We start from the raw sequence: 17,067 nt of genomic DNA on the forward strand, positions 1-17,067 counted from the left end.
CCCTCTCAAGCCTAATCCCCCTTCAACTCCGCCCAAAGCCTCCCCCTCAGCTGTCCATTCCCCCTCCTCTCCTCTTGGTCCACCCATTTTCCCCTCCTCGGGGCCATCCTCTGGTTCCCCACTAATCTCATCAAATCCCTTTGGTGCCCTCTCTCTCCCTGATAATGACCCCCTGATCCCCCTTGAAAATGACCCCCCAATCCTCCTTTCTCTTTCTCAATCCTCCCCCTCTCGTTCCCTCGCCCCACCCCCACCCCGATCTACTAGAAGCTCCTCGAAAGAGCATGGAATCAATCAAGAATCTCAAAAAAAGGACCTGGTAGGAAATCAAGTAAACAGCAAAGGAATGAAAGTGCTCAAAAAGACATCGCCATGGGAACTCAAAATCCCATAGAAACTTATATATTGGAGCAAAATAGCAATGAAACAACACATAAGGAGCAAGGGGGACGAGCATCCCTCCGAAACCCAAATACTCAATGATTAAAGTCATATCATGGAACTGTAGGGGACTAGGGCACCCCTCAAAAATTGTTGCCCTGAAAGATCTCACAGCTCATGAGAAGCCAGGAATTGTAATGATTCAGGAAACAAAACAAAGATTGCAAGAGATGACAAGAATTATAGAACAGCTCAAGCATTATGAGGGACAAATATGTGAAGCAAGAGGAGCTTTAGGCGGTATCACCACAATGTGGAACAAAAATACTTGGAAATGCACATCCAAAACTATCACTCCATATTGGATCAAAGTCACACTTGAAAAACGAGCAGAGGATAAGCAAATAGTCCTCTACAGCATTTATGCTCCGAACCATTTCAGAGATAAATATCAGTGTTGGGCCACACTTGAGGAAGACATCCAAACCGAAGATAATAGGAATATCATCTTAGGGGGAGATCTAAATCTTATATTACACTCATATGAAAAAAGAGGAGGCATTTTTGCTCATGATCCTTATAGAGCAAAGCTAGAAAACATCATGCAAGAGTGCGATTTAGTAGACATCATCCCAAAAAATCGGAGGTTCACTTGGAACAACCACAGGCTGGGCAAAGATAACATTCTGGAGCGCCTTGACAGAATCTTGGTAAATACTTCTTTCCTCTCTGATTTTTCCACTACTCATGCTGATATTCTGCCTTATTCAGCATCCGATCACTATCCCATTAGCATTGTTCTTGAAGCACACTGTCCATTGGGGCCGTTGCCTTTCAAATATAATCCTCTTTGGCGTAGCAATCCTATTGTGGATCAGATTGTCCAAACAGCCTGGCACCATCATATAGAAGGATCTCCGGTTTTCATTTGGGAACGCAAGCTGAAGAATACAAAGCATGCCCTGAAGGAATGGGTGAAACAGCATTACAAAGAACCAGAAAATGTCAAAGAAGAGTTGAAAAATAAATTAAAAGAAACCCACAGAAAAATTGAGGAAAATGGGCTGACCCAAGAGGATAAATAATTAGAAAGTGATATATATTATTAGTTGTACCGGGTTAATAGGGACAAAGAGCAGAAATGGAGAATTAAGTCAAGACGGCTTTAGCTTCATGAAGGAGACAAAAATACAGCTTTCTTCCATAAGCAAGCAACTGTCCGGAAAGTCAGAAATAATGTCACCATGATCAACGATGAGGAAGGCCGCCCTCAAAAAACTCAAGAAGCCATCAAGCAAACTGCCTCAGCCTATTACAGCACTCTTCTAACTGAGATAAAGGAAACAGAGGATTATTCAGATTTTCTACAGCATACGCCCAAAGGAGTCAGCGAGGATATTAATGCAGACCTGATTAAGGAGATCAATGAAGAAGAAATACATGATGCCATCTGGGCTCTCCAGCCAGATAAAGCCCCAGGCCCAGATGGCTTTCCTATCTGTTTCTATAGATCATACTGGGGAGTAATAAAAAAATACCTTGTCAAAATGCTAAGATGGGTCCAACGTAAATGCAAAATTGGAGGATTCACTAATGCCACCCACCTTGCCCTTATCCCTAAATAAAATCAACCATTGACTTTCTCTCGCTTCCGCCCAATATCCTTGTGCAACTCATCATATAAAATTTTGACAAAAATCTTGGCTACTCGTCTAAAGCCAATCCTCCCCTCTCTCATATCTGAAAATCAAGGAGGTTTTTTGGCCAATAGGCAAATTTCAGACTCCATCCTTCTTGTCCAAGAGGCCATACACTCCAGCCAAATCCGAAATGAGAAAGGCTTCATCTTGAAGTTAGACTTAGCCAATGCCTTTGACCGTGTCAGACATTCATTCCTATTTTCTATGCTTGGAAAAATGGGTTTTGCCACATCCTTTATTAGCCTTATCAAAGCCCGCATTACAGGACCTTGGATATCCCCTCTTCTAAATGGCAGACCTAGACCTTCCTTCCAATCCTCTCGGGGCCTTAGACAAGGCTGCCCTCTCTCACCCTATCTCTTTATATTAATGGCTGAATCTTTTAGTAGAGTTCTGGATTACAATCGTCGCATGGGCCTCATCACCGGGATCAAATTTGACAATGGAGTCAAAAACATTAATCACTCTCAGTTTGCCGATGATACTCTTTTAATGGGGGGAGCTTCAAACATCATAGCCCGTCGCTTTAAAACCCTCCTAGACAAATACATGAGCTATTATGGAGGTCTGATAAATTATCTTAAGAGCTGTATATATGGGTGGAACACCTCAACACATGTCCTCCATAGGATTGCTCATACTCTTGGGGTTCCTTGTAAGCTGAACTGGGAGCAATTTACCTATTTGGGCATGCCTGTAAGTGCTGGCAACTTGAAAGCTACAACCTGGGAAATTATTATTGACAAAATGAAAAGGAAGATTCAGCATTGGGGCACCTCTTGGCTTAACCCTGCGAGGCGCATAACTCTTTTAAAATCAGGCCTCTCATCCCTGCCCTTATATTGCTTTACACTTATTCAAGCCCCCGCTAACTTCCATCTTAAAATGGATGCTCTCCTTCGTCACTTTCTTTGGCAAGGAGGGAGAAATGAAAAAAAAATACAACTTGGTTAGCTGGAAGCAGGTCACTCAGCCATGTGAGAATGGAGGGCTGGGAATCAGATCATCTAAATTCCTAAACCTCGCCTTTGCTGGCAAGCTGGTTTGGAGACTTATAACTAGAAGGAATGCTTGGTGGAAAACTGTACTCGAAAAAAAATATCTCAGCCACCCAAGGTACCAGCTTTTGGATCATGAGCTTCCCAACAGAGCATGTTCTAAAATCTGGAGGATGTGTAAAAAAGCTATTCCTTTTCTTGATCAAAACACTTCCAAAGTGCCCAAAGGAGGCAGCCATATAAGAATTGGAGAAGACAAAATAATGGGGCAACAGCCCATAAGCCAACGGCCTGGTACTCAGCAAGTTCTAGCTCTTTTCAGCAGCGTAGGTATTCAAACTCTGGCCCAGATCTCTCAATGGGAAACCCTCTCCCAATTCTGGAAAGGTTGGAGTTTCCCTCATGTACCAGCAGATATAGAAATTAGTCTCAACAACTTGAAAACTCATCTCCATGGTATAGCGCCCACCAAACGCTACCTTGCTGATGAATTCCGATGGGACCCTTCATGGACTATCTACACTATTAAGGCAACTTACCATCAGATTTGCATCAACGAGTATCCCATGGCAATCTGGGAACATTGGAGACTTGTTTGGAAGGAAGAAACCCTTCCAAAAATCAAATTCTTCTTATGGATCCTCTTAAGAGGGAAAGTCCTCACTGCTGAGAACCTCAGAAAGCGAGGAATAATTGGGCCATCACACTGTCCAAATTGCAAAAATGAAGAAGAGACAATCCAGCATCTGTTTATAGATTGTTCTTTTGCCTCAACCTGCTGGAAAGAAGCCTTTCGGAGTCACAAACCCCCCTGGGTGCCTGGCACTAGCATATTTGAAGTGTTGCACATATAGAAAAAGAGCTACCCGTGGGGAAGAAAAGCAAACAACACAGCCCGCAGGGTCTGGAATGCCTTGCCCTGTACACTTCTCTGGAACATCTGGCTAGCAAGAAACAGAAGGATCTTCAAAGGCACAGCAACCAATGTCAGAAAGCTCTATAACAAAGCTTGGAATCTCAACCTGGAAACACTATCCACAAAATGTCATGGGAATCTGAAGGTACTGGAACTAACAGTTGAAGAAAGGAATTACATAGGGCATATTCTGGACAAAAGCAGCATAGAACAAAAAATACATGACCCCAATAGCAGAGACATGCCCAGATGCAGTTGGAAAATCAGGATGAAAGATGAAGAATTTGCTCGGTGGCTCAAGAACAGCAATACTCATTATCTTTTTTTCGATGGAGCCTCCAAATCCAACCCAGGAATGGCTGGGGCTGGAGGTCTTATATGCAACGGTAATGGAGATGTGTTAACTGAATATGAATGGGGTCTGGGCCATGCTTCAAACAACAGGGCTGAAGCTTTCGCCCTCCTTCAAGGTCTGCTCCAGCTTCAGAAACTTGGTATACCCAAGGCTACTATTATTGGAGACTCTGCCATCATCATTGGTCTGATGATAAGCAACAGAAAAGCCCAAAACCTGAGTCTGCAACAAATCATTGAGCGATGCCACATTCTGGATCAGCAAATGAAAGGCAATCTCTATTACCACGTCCTCAGATCTCTTAACAAAAACGCAGATAAACTGGCAAACAAAGCATGCTTACACCCTCTTGGCAACCTTCGGTGCAATGGCACTGATCATTACTCTTTCTTGCCATGATCAGGCTCTATCCCATTAGTAGATCCAATCCTCAACAGGTCACTGTTCGTAGCTTACAAAGCTCTCTGCCCTGCCTCTCTGTGAAGAACCAACACTCTGCCTCCTACCCTATGGCAATGGCCACCACAGATGTAACCTTTTCAACTCCAAACTTGAACTCTCTCTGTTCCGCCCTTCCAAATTCCTCAAATCTCTGCGATCTCAACAGCTCCACCATCTCTCGATCAATCAACTGCTTTCCTACTCCTGCCGACATTTTCCTATCCCCTGACTATCGGCCTCAGGCGCAGAATGGGCATGGCTTTATGAAAATAGCTTTACAGCTCCCTCTGGAAATCTTGTATTCCTCCGAATCCGCTCCACAGGAATTTCTGATGTGCCCTCGACTACTCCAATTTGCCTGCACAAGTGGCATAACCCGCTCAAACGCTTTCCATCATAAACCTCTGGAAATCAAAGATATTTGCAATGTTTGCTTGCTAGTTCTGAATTCAACAGCTGAAGTCTGGTGCGACAGGAAGTCAGTGTTCATTAATCCTCGGAAAGAAGGACACAGTGTAGATGTTGTTGGTTGGGAAGCACCGTTCGATCTCACAAGGCGCTGTCGTTATGTTGCTGCAGCTATGGACAATCCAGAACATGGTGGCTTGCGAGAAGATTGTAACCTCAGTGGGTGGCAAACTCAACACATCTGCAAAAATTAAAAATGAAGTGCAAAACCTGTTATATTTTACTACAGTTTGTCAGAGTTTATACAGCATTTCGCTTCTTCACAGCGACGGAAACAAGTTGTAATGCTGACTCAATAAACAACTGTATCTGTTGTTGGATCATCATTTTCCAACCTCATTCTGTAAAAATGGAGATCCGTCTCCCTCCTTTTTTCTTTTGAATATAAACCAGCAACCGATATTGTGAAAAATAATAATAATAATAATAAATATATAAATAAAAATTAAAAATAAAAATAAATAATAATAATAATAATAAATAAATAAAATAAATAAATAATAAAAATAAAAATTAGAAATAAAAATAAATAAATAAATAAAAATAAAAATAAATAAATAAATAAAATAAAATAAAAAGATAAAATAAAATAAAAAAAATAAAAAATAAGTAGTGAAGTACTTTCGAGGATAGAGAGAAGAGACTAACCTATAGATAAATTCAGGGAAAACATAGGTTTGGGGAATTATTGCAGCAAAAAGACTAGAATTTACGACTATAATATACACAGGGGACTCATTTTGATTGACTAAAATATGTTGATGAAATTCCAATAGATTTAAAGAGAAAATTAGGTCAAAAACATCCCTCTGTGTCCATGAGAGGAATGTGGGTAGAAGAACCTAACAACCCAACTTTCTTTGACATTTGGAAGACTTTAACAAGTGGAGATAATTTATAATTACCTAGTTAACAGACGAATGGTGATGATAATTTTGAATTCCAAGTTGGACAATGATTGCTTATAGGCACGAAGAACTAAAAGTGATGAAAAAGGAAGAATGAGAATAAATGAGGTTTATGGGAAAACAAAAAATGGGAGGGAAAACAGAATTAATGTGCAATTTCCATGTGCAAGATGCATGAAGTGGCAAACAATACATGATGATGTGATGGGGTGACTTGGGAGTGATCCAATGGTGACGTGGAAGGTTGAATTGTTGAACGTGCTCGCTTGCTAGAGAGCTACAGGGGAACCAACTAGAACGCGGAAGCCCACTGGGGGTGAGCCCATATCTCATATCCACCGTCAATCTCAATTCAATCATGATCATTGAATCCATTTACGAAATCACCTGCTAGTATAATAGTTGAGTATGTTGTGATGTCGAGCTAGGACCATCGCGGGGTCCTGACACAACATTTAACTTCGGCTGGTGTTAAATGCCCAGCTTTTAATTGATAACACGCTTCTATTTTTAATCATAAACTCTAACCGAGTCTTGCTACTGCATCATTCTCAACAATAATATCAATCCACCCTTAATAAAATCAAAATCTTTCTGTTTATTTTTAATTTTATTTGTTTTTTGAAATATATAATTTTTTTTTTACAATTTAAAGACAGTGAAAAATGAGCTACAACAGTATGCATATCTCTTAAGAAGGAATCATATATTAAAAATATAAAATAGGAGGATACAGGTCACTATCAAAACATTAACATATGAGCCTGAGAGGATAAGGTCCTTTGAGAAGCTTGACTACCTTGGACAGAATCAGGGTCTCTTGTTGAAGAGGAAAATCACACTAAAACCACAGAGATAGCTCAAATCTTGAGGAAGGAAACACAGGATGTTGCTACCCAAAGAACAAACCTCATACCTAGATTGGTTATATGACCACTCAAAATGAGCAGAAAATAATGGAGAACAAGGATATACAAGTGGATACCCAAAAAACGTGGGTGAAGGAAAAGGAAGACAAATTGAATCAATTGATGGCATCATATGAGGGAGTGATCCCATTAAGGATCATCACCAAATTGTTAGAGGAATGAGAGAAAAGTGGATTGAATTTTATGAAATCTGCATGAATATATGGGAGGAAGAAAAAGGATAAAATAAGTTGTTTTAGTTGGAGAAGTAAGTCTACAGCCTAGAAATAGAAAAAATACAACTTGTCTTACTAGTAGAATTAATTGTTAGTTGTAGATCCCCTTCTCCACATTACAACATGTTTTTGATAGAAAAATTAACAATGTTCCAAAGAAAATCCATCATGACTAGTAATTCGTTTCAAATCACAAGGCCAACCACATTTTTGGAGGCTTACAATTTTTGTACCAATGAGGAGAAGAACCTCCTCTATGAGCTTTATTAGCACAATTGTTATGATTTTATTTGGAACTAGAATCATTTTGTGGGGGATGTATAGTTGAGATCATTTGTGTCCTACATCAATAACCATGTTTCTTGGGCATCAACCCATAAATTGCACAACATAACTTTTCCAATAAATTTTTGGTCAGAGGAGAATTTCACATGCCCTTACAGGTCATTCATAAGAAATGGGATTTGTTTTCCCAACATGCAAATTTTATAGCTAAGAATAGACAAGTAAACATTAGACACGCTAGGGCACAGATTAAGATGATGGAGAAACGATCCATGGAAGGATGCGTGGAAAGGTGGAAGCAAGCTACAAATAACACCTAAGAAATAGACCATTTGAATCCCAACAATCTGAATATAGCATTGGAATGAGTGAAAAAATACATTAAATGCATGGAGAGATGTGGAAACAATTTGATTAGGTTGAACTTTCAGTATTCTAGATCTTGCTTCCAACCAGGGAGTACATGAAGGATTATAAGTTGACTAGGAAAGAAGAAGTAGCATGTTGAAGGAGAATCTAAGTAAGAGGGGGATATTTTGATGCATAAAAGATGAGACAAATTGATTATAGCCTCAATAACTTCCACGTGACATCACCTTCTCATATTCAAACTGATTATTGGTTCAATGAGCAAATGCAACAAATTTGGCTAGGGGGAGATGACACTGTTGGGAATTGGATAATCCAACACTCCCCTTTGTGTTTTGTGACATGTGCTTAACCGCCTCTCGAGGATCGTTAACTCTGGAAATACTTTTTTTACTAACACCTTTGGGTTTTGGTGTAACGACAATCGTGATTCCAGCAAGTGGTATCAAAGGCAAAGGTCTTGAGTTCGAAACACACTTAGGTCATGCTAAGGGGGAGATTGTTGGGCATTGGATAATCCAATGATCCCCATGTGTTTCATGATATGTGCCTAATCGCTTCTCAAGGATCCATTAACTTTGGCGATGCATCTATTGACTGACACGTATGAGTTTTGGTGTAACGACAATCATGATTCTAATAAATACATGCCTAAATTGGCATAATTTTTGCAACTATTTAATAACTTTTTGTCCACAATTTTTCCACTTTCCATCCTTTCTTATCACTGTTTGCATCCACAATGATACATCATTAGGGGAATTTTGTGGCCTAAAATGAGTCTCCTGAAAAAAATAATAAAATAATAGAATAAGATTTGTTAATTTTTAAACGAAAAGAAAAGAAACTTATTTTTTATTGTATTTTTGGATTATCTCCTTATAGGTTTACTCAACTGTCAAGTTGTTTGATGCGGAATTAAATTCCACAGCCAATGAGCATCGACCTTGCATACTTTTGAGTAGATCCACATAAAAAAATGAAAATACATGAAAAAATCATGTTGAAATTAAATTCCACATCCAACGAGTACCCACTCTACATACTTCCCAGTAGACCCATGTCAAAAAAATTGAAAATACATAAAATAATCATGTTGAAATTAAATTCCATATCCAATCAGTATGCACTATGCATACTTCTGAGTAGACCCACATAGAAAGAAAAAAATACATGAAAAAGTGTGTTGAACATGTTTTTTCATGTATTTTCAAATATTTTTATATGGGCCTACTGAGAAGAATAAAAAATGGGTATTGGTTGGATGTAGAATCTAATTTTGCATCCAATGGGTGTCTACACTTGACATTTGAGTAAACCTGCAAGGAGAAAGCCAAAAATATAATTAAAAAAAAAAAGTATTTTTATTCTTTTCCCTCCAAAATAATTACCCCTAGGGATGACATCATCATCTTGAATCCTATTGGTTCTCATAAAGTTAATTTTCTTAGTACATTTTTTATTTTAAGACCCATTTTTACCTCAAAATTCTGTTAATTTTTTGGTCAAGGTATGAATTTCCATCTATGTGTCATTTTAATGCTTATTCATATGCATTTTTTAGGAATTGTTGCCTTTAAGTATCAAGAGTGGCATACAATATTCAAGGACTACACAGTTACTGCTCAACACAGGGTCTCAATTGTTACTACAACTGTCTATAGGTGTTGCAACTCCCTACAAGTGTTGCAACTCTCTCTACTCAAGTAAGGTTTAGTTTTTGAAACCTTGAGGAATGACCACAGTTGTTGCACTCTCCATTTTTGTTGCAACTCTTTACTATTGCTACAACTCCTCATTATTGTTGCAACTTTGGAAATATGATTCTTGTTGCCACGACTCGTGTTATCCCTAGCATCATTTTTGCAATGTGTGTTTCCCCTAACTTTGTTTATGTAACATATGTTTCCCTTTCTAATGTTGCAAGTATTGCAACTCCTTATATTTCCCATTGTTACAACTCTTGTGATAGTGTTGCAACTCCATGCCTATTGTGCCAGCACAACAATCAATCATCCAAGTGTCAGTTTTGGACAAATAAGATGATTAACAAACAATTTCTAATACATGAAAATGACAGGAACCAGTGGATGACCAAGAAGAGAAGATGACTAAGCCACCATTTGTCCCACAGTTGAGTTGAGTTAGATGATACATATTTTTACCATTTTAATGAAGAAATTGATGTATCGTGATGAACAACCTAATTTTCATAGTTGTTCGTCCACCTTTTATATATATTTAGATAGAATATATTTTTTTGTAAAAACTTGTTGGTCTCCTTGAGCTAGGTAGCTTGAAGCTATTCGCTTGTAGCCAAGGAAAATTTTAAGGATGGAAATTTATCTTAAAGTTATAAAACCTTGGAAAATCATTATTAGCCCCTAACATGCAAACTATAAAATGTTTAGCAATATTTTTGTAAAAATGTTCAAACTTATAATGATATTATATAGTCTGTAAAAAAAATTACCGATTTTTAAGGTAAAATAATTTTATAATATATAATTTAGTTGAATCATTTAAAAAAAAGGAAATTAATGAATCTTTTTATTTGGGAAAAAACAAGAAAATTAGCACACCTACGAATACTATCCCCAAATTTTTCTCTTCTTGTAGCTTGTAACTAGTAATGAGGAGCTAGAGAATTTTATTGTACTTTCCAAATTTCTACAATCTAATTTCCTTTCTACTGCAGTTCTAGTAATGTGTGCTAAGAGTTCACATTTTATTTCTTTTTAAAGCAGTGCTTCGTCTATGGAGGTATGACCTAGTCCTTAGTCCACAACTATTTGTATCTATAACGTAGTTGTAGTTATAATTTCTATTTCTATTTATTTTTACATTTACTTTGTTTTTCATATTGTGTAACTCCAAATTACTAATTGCTGCAACTCTGATAACTTACATTGTTGCAACTCCAAACTTTAGGTTTATTACTACAATTTAGGTGTCAATGTTATCTTCATTTATTCACTAATTGATTTCATGAATGAATTACAACATCTCGTGAGTTAGGGCTGTTATTGCAACTTCGTTATAGAATTAACATTGCTTTGTTCCCAAAATCTTAATAATTTTGTTTTTTGAACTATTTTGATTAGTTATTTTATCCATTTAGTTTTTTGTTATGTTTATAAACAAGTGTGAGTCAAAGGTTTGTGATTAAATGTTTTTCATTACACATGCAAGTGCATATTAGTTACACTAACCAAGATCATTCTTAACACTTGAGCAAGTCACCTTTAGATATTGGTGTGATTTACTTTCTTGCCATTTATTTTCCTGTAACATAGATTAGACAATGCTCCTTTACATTCATGCAAGTGTGGATTAGATTCAAAGCATGATTTAGATTATTCAGTAACTTATAAAAGTATATTTATATCTTAAAATGTGAGAATCATTTAGTTACTACAACTTCAAGACACATACATGGCTCTACTAGCATAAAAGGAGCACAATAGTTCACATGTACCCTTAAGAACCCTAAGTTGACAATTAAATGAATGGTGTTTTAGTTGTCTCTCTAACCAATTTGAAAGGTAATTGAAAGCAACCATCACATACATTTCATCATAAGGAATGACATGTATATTAATAAAATGCATAATAATCAAGGTCGAAGTGCATGCATTCCTAGGTGATAGAGGTTATAAATGGCCCTTTAGATGTACAATTGAAGGGCCCATCACATGGTCAACCATAGTCAAACCATTGTCAACTATAGTCAAACTATGGTATAAAAAGTCAAACCATGGTTAATCATAGTCAAATCATGGTTAAACATGTTCAACCATAGTTAGTCATAGACAAACTTGGTCAACCATAATCAACCATAGTTAAACCACGGCTAACTATATTCAAACAACTGTTAACCATATTCAAACAATGTTGAAGCATATTTACACCATGGTCAATCATATTAATTCAAGGTAAACCATGGTTAACAATAATTTGGACAACCATGGTGAAATTATGATGAACTATAGTGAAGACATTTTGAAACCATGGTTAACTATGGTCAAACCATGGTCAACCATGTTCAATCATAGTGAAACCATGGTTAATAATAATCAACCATCATTACATCATGGTTAATAATAGTCAAATAATGGTTAACCACAATCAAATAATGGTCAAGCCTAATCAAATCATGGTCTACCATATTCAAACAATAAACATCATTCTAATAAAACTTTAATATTACACAACATAGAAATATGAATTTAATATTACACTATATTATTCACAATTTAATTTTACAATCATGGTTAGCCATGGTCAACTATAATTAAATTGTGGTCAACCATCAACAACCATGGTTAAGCCATGGTATACTATATTAAAACCAATAAATCATAATCAATCCAAGGTAAACCATGGATAACCATAGTCAAACCAAGATAAACCATGCACAAGCATAATCACCAACACTCAACCATGGTTACCTATAGTCAAACCATGGTCAACCATTGTCGAACATAATCAAACCATGGTCAACCATAGTCAAATCATGGTCAACCATACTCATTCATAGACAACCATGATCAACTATAATCAAATCAAGGTAAACCATGAACAACCATAATCAAACAGCAAACAAATGAACAACAAACATCACCCCAATATAAATTTAATATTACACTTTATATTGTTTACAATATAACTTTAATGTTGTTTTGTTGTTTGTAATGTGAAAAGCAACAAATGATGTTGTTGCAATGTGTTGAACAGAAAAACAACATCATTGCAATGTTATGCATAACAAACATCGTTGCAATGTGATGAGTAATGAACATCATCGCAACCTGAGGAACAACCAACAATGTCACAATGTAATTAATAATGTCATAATATAACGAACAATAAATGTCATTGGTCTGGGTATCAAATCCCCGCCGGGCCGATCGGCCTCTGGATCCTCCTCCTTCTCCATTGGGTTGCAGCTGTTGGTGCAGAGAGAAGGATGTGGGGTTGGAGATTTTGCCGCTGCTGTCGTGATTATTGTTATCTCTTCTTTTCCTTTCCATCCTCATCTTCGTTCTTCTGCTTGTCGGCTTGAAATCCGATCTGAACTGTTGCTGCTGCCGCTTTTTGCATTTGTCCATAGACGCGTCGACAGGGAAATGTGCAAACTAGGCTCGGGGTTTCGGAATTACAGAGGGATTCAAACAGCCGACGTGAGGAAGCAAGGAGCAAATGATGTTTGGATATGATTCCATGAGTCTCAGGCAGAGGGGACCAGTGAGGATGAGGCGAAGTCTGTGCTTGACACCATTAATCGCTTGCCGAGGCTACAGACAGAAAGCGTCTGTGTCCCCAGATTTTGGCCTCTCCTTCAATTGAATGGAAGAATACAAATGCAGCGAAGCAAAGAAATCTGTGGTCTTTCTTGTGGAGCAAAGGTGTCCACCGGAACTCTGGAGGAAAGTCTTCCAATTGATTGAGACACAACGGACTTGCATCTCTCTGTTAATATAAAAGCTCCGCACTGACCCTGTGCCCAATAAAGAAAGAATGTGAATTTGCGGATAATTACTGTATGTATTTAGGGCCAGAATTATTCTTGGATCCGCCTTAGCAACGAAGTGGGCCCCTTCCATTACATTACAACCCCTACGACGTCACTTAAAAGCGAAGTGGAAGAAATTTCAGTGCTCTTTAACTGGAAACCCTTTCCAATTGAATAATGCTTTTACCCTTCTAATATGAGAATGAATAATTAGCGTTGCGAAAATGAGAGAATTGAAAATAAGACCACGTATTACTTTACGTTATTATTGTGCAGTAAATTAATTGATAGCTAAACTTAATCCTTTTAACCATTTAAAAAAAAAAAACATATTTTGCTTTAAGTTTTTTAATAAATAAGCTTATTAAAAAGTATAATGGAGTAAAAATATTTAATTTTTATGTATTCTAAGCCATTTTTAATTTAATATAAAATTTTATAAAATAAGAATATAAAAGAATATAAACTTCCTTTCACTGTCATCAAGATTGTGAAAAATGCATGGTCCTCCTCCTTTAGTGGAAGTTAAGGTCGCGATGGAGGAAGGTGAAGTCAAAGAGACAACTTATCATTACGATTAATATTGGCGCACCTGCCTCAAGTTACTTCATTACGCAGTAGGTGACGTATGCTTTTCAGAGAAAAATAAATATAATAAAAAGAATCGTACCCTCCTCGTCGGGCAAAGTAAATGCGGTTTTTTATTACTAGTAAATGAATGAATTATCTCGACACAATACGAGGTATTTGTTAAAATCAGAAACGTTCATCATCATGTACACTCGTGAGTGAGTACGGTGGAATTTGTGGAATTGGGGCGAATGTTATTTCCAATTTTATAGCATTATAAATATGGTTGACAAGCAAGGGAAATAGCGCTCGTCCTCTCTTTCCACGCTCCATCTATTTGTTCACGGGAGAGAGAGGGCGAGCGCTATTTCCCTCACTTGTCAGCACGCACTTATAATGCTATGGGGTTGGAAATAGGAATCACCTGGAATTTGGGGGCCATTTGACTTGTATTTGAAGTCTATGCTTTTTTGTTTTGACCTATTTGGAATTACATTAAACATATTTTTTATAGAGATTTTTTTTCTCAAAACGTCATTAATATCTGGAAAACAAAGGATCTGAAATCTGAAAATATATATAGTTGCAGACCTGAAAAAAGGGAGATTGGAGTAGATTAGACATGTCACGGTGTTGAGTTCTGCAAATAGTTTATTTTATCACTTCCCCATGAAGTTTAGGCGTTGTTGGCATGTTATGGAATTAATGAAATCAACTGATTTTCTGAATATTGATGATGGATTTTGGCAATTAGTATGTTGTGGATCAGAGATTTAGTTGAGATGTTGATCTTTCGAAGTTTACACTAATAAATTTCAATAATAACCATGTTGCATGAGTTTCTGGAATGTGGGAACTTGGGTACGGGTGTCGGGAATGGCTAGAGGTTTCCCCCAAATTTATAGGGAACAGCTAATCGGAAACGGTAATATTAAAAAAAAAAAAACATTTTTAATTATGTAATTTATATAATAATCAAAATTAATATTAAATCAAAACATTCAAATATTAAAATCAATTTAAATATATAATCTCTCTTATATATAAATATATTCTATGGGTGTCTCTCTCCCTGAGTCTCTCCCTTTTATATATATAAAATATTAAAATGTCAAGTTCTCTGACACATGACCAGTATTTGAAACAATCTGCCTTAAAAATACAAAGGAACAATTTTACCTATGTTTCTCTAGTTATTCTTATGAGAAAAAGTAAAACAACTCTAATGGTTAAGCATTGACTGCCACATACAATATGCACACAATCTTCTGCGTTACATATACATAAACAACAAAATAAATACTCATTGGCATGACATCCCAGATATCGCCCTTACATTGGTGTCACACGCTTCCTTAACCCATCAAGAGATTGCTCTAGTTTCTCAATTAAGGATATCAGTGTTAGGGATGTCTTTGGCCTTTCTTCCTGCGAAGGTTTCAACAAAGGCTCATGTTTTGTGGGCAGTTTAACATATTTGTCTACATGCTTTGTATTCCCCAACCCTAGGGAACGCGAGAACTCCAAAAAAACAGTGTTCAAAGCTCCCAGAACTTTCCCAAGCTCCCATTGCAACTCCCATTGAAAAGCGAACGTTCCCATACAGTTCCAAAGCTTCCGGGAGCGTGGGAACCATTGGAACGGGTTTCCCACCTCTAGGGAACGGTTCTTGTGTAACAGAGAATAATAACCAAATGAACTCTCGAGTCCCAAGTGGCATACACCATATTTTTGCTGTAGTCACATAGGGCACCATACTGAGTATTAATATCATGGACACTCCCATAATGATGTTCAACATCGCAAACAGATTAGAGAGTGGGAATTGGCTGTATTCGAAGAATTTCATTAGAATGGGAAAACATAACCTTTGGCTCTAGTAAATGGGATTTCTTGGTATTAAATAACATACTCTGAAGCTTTTCTACATTGTTGTAAAGGTTTTTGAGGCAACGGGTATTCTTTATCTTATGCAACACTAAAAGCATTTTGATAACAGAAGTTGTTGGCAATGTGAGAAAGTTGAAGAGAAGATCTACAAAAAAAAAATTGTTTCTGCATACAATATCTTTCAACTTTTATGGTTGACCAAAAGCCTTAGATTCATTGAACGAGCAATTTTACTTGTCATTACCATTCAAGGAAAATGTGATCGCAGGGTAGTACTATTATTACCAAGAAGAAATCAACCTCGGAAATCGACCTCGCAGCGATAATGAACCCATTTGGAAACCATGGTCAACTATAATCAAACCATGGTCAACCATCATCAAATATAGTCAAACCATGGCTAACCATAGTCAATCATGGTCAACCATCTTCAACTAAAGTGAAACCATGGTCAATTATCATCAACCATAATTACATCAGTAAACTATAGTTAAACTATGGTCAAGCATAGTTAAACCATGGCATGCCATAGTAAAACCATGATCAACCACATTTAACCATAATCAACCATGGACAGCCATTGTCAAACCATGGTAAAACATGATCAAGCCATATTCAAACCATGCTCACCTATAGTCAAACCATGGTCAACCATGTTCAACCATACTTAGTCATGGACAAGCATGGTCAACTATAGTCAAACCATGGTCATCCATCATCAAGTATAGTTAAACCATGCTCAACTATAGTCAAATAATGGTCAACCATAGTCAAACCAAGGTAAACCATGGACAACATATTCAAATAACAAATAAATGAATAAGAAACATCATCCAAATATGACTTTAATATTACACTTTATATTATTCATAATATAACTTTTTTATTGTTTGCAATGTGATGAGAAACAAATGACGTTGTTATAATGCGTTGAACAAAAAACAACACCATTGTAATGTTATGAACAACAAACATAAAATATCATTGCAATGTGATGAACAATGATTGTAATGCAATATGAAGAGCAACAAACAATTTTACATTGTGATGAATAATGTCAAAATGTGATAAAAAATAAATATCATCATAATATTCCAAACAATAAATGATGCCACAATGTCATGAAC

At 36.9% G+C, this 17,067-nt stretch overlaps 1 protein-coding gene across 1 annotated transcript; it reads left to right on the plus strand.

Annotated features, from left to right (window-relative positions):
• The first annotated feature begins 479 nt into the window (after positions 1-479).
• On the plus strand, positions 480-1,466 carry LOC149208144 (uncharacterized). The gene has a single exon (XM_089398248.1). The coding sequence runs from the start codon at positions 480-482 to the stop codon at positions 1,464-1,466; it is 987 nt and encodes a 328-aa protein (XP_089254374.1).
• The last annotated feature ends 15,601 nt before the right edge of the window (positions 1,467-17,067 follow it).

The sequence above is a fragment of the Pinus tabuliformis genome, chromosome 1_2, assembly GCF_031772625.1.
Source record: "Pinus tabuliformis cultivar Carrire ecotype Pingquan chromosome 1_2, CPIR1, whole genome shotgun sequence".
In the NCBI taxonomy this organism is placed as follows: Eukaryota; Viridiplantae; Streptophyta; class Pinopsida; order Pinales; family Pinaceae; genus Pinus; species Pinus tabuliformis.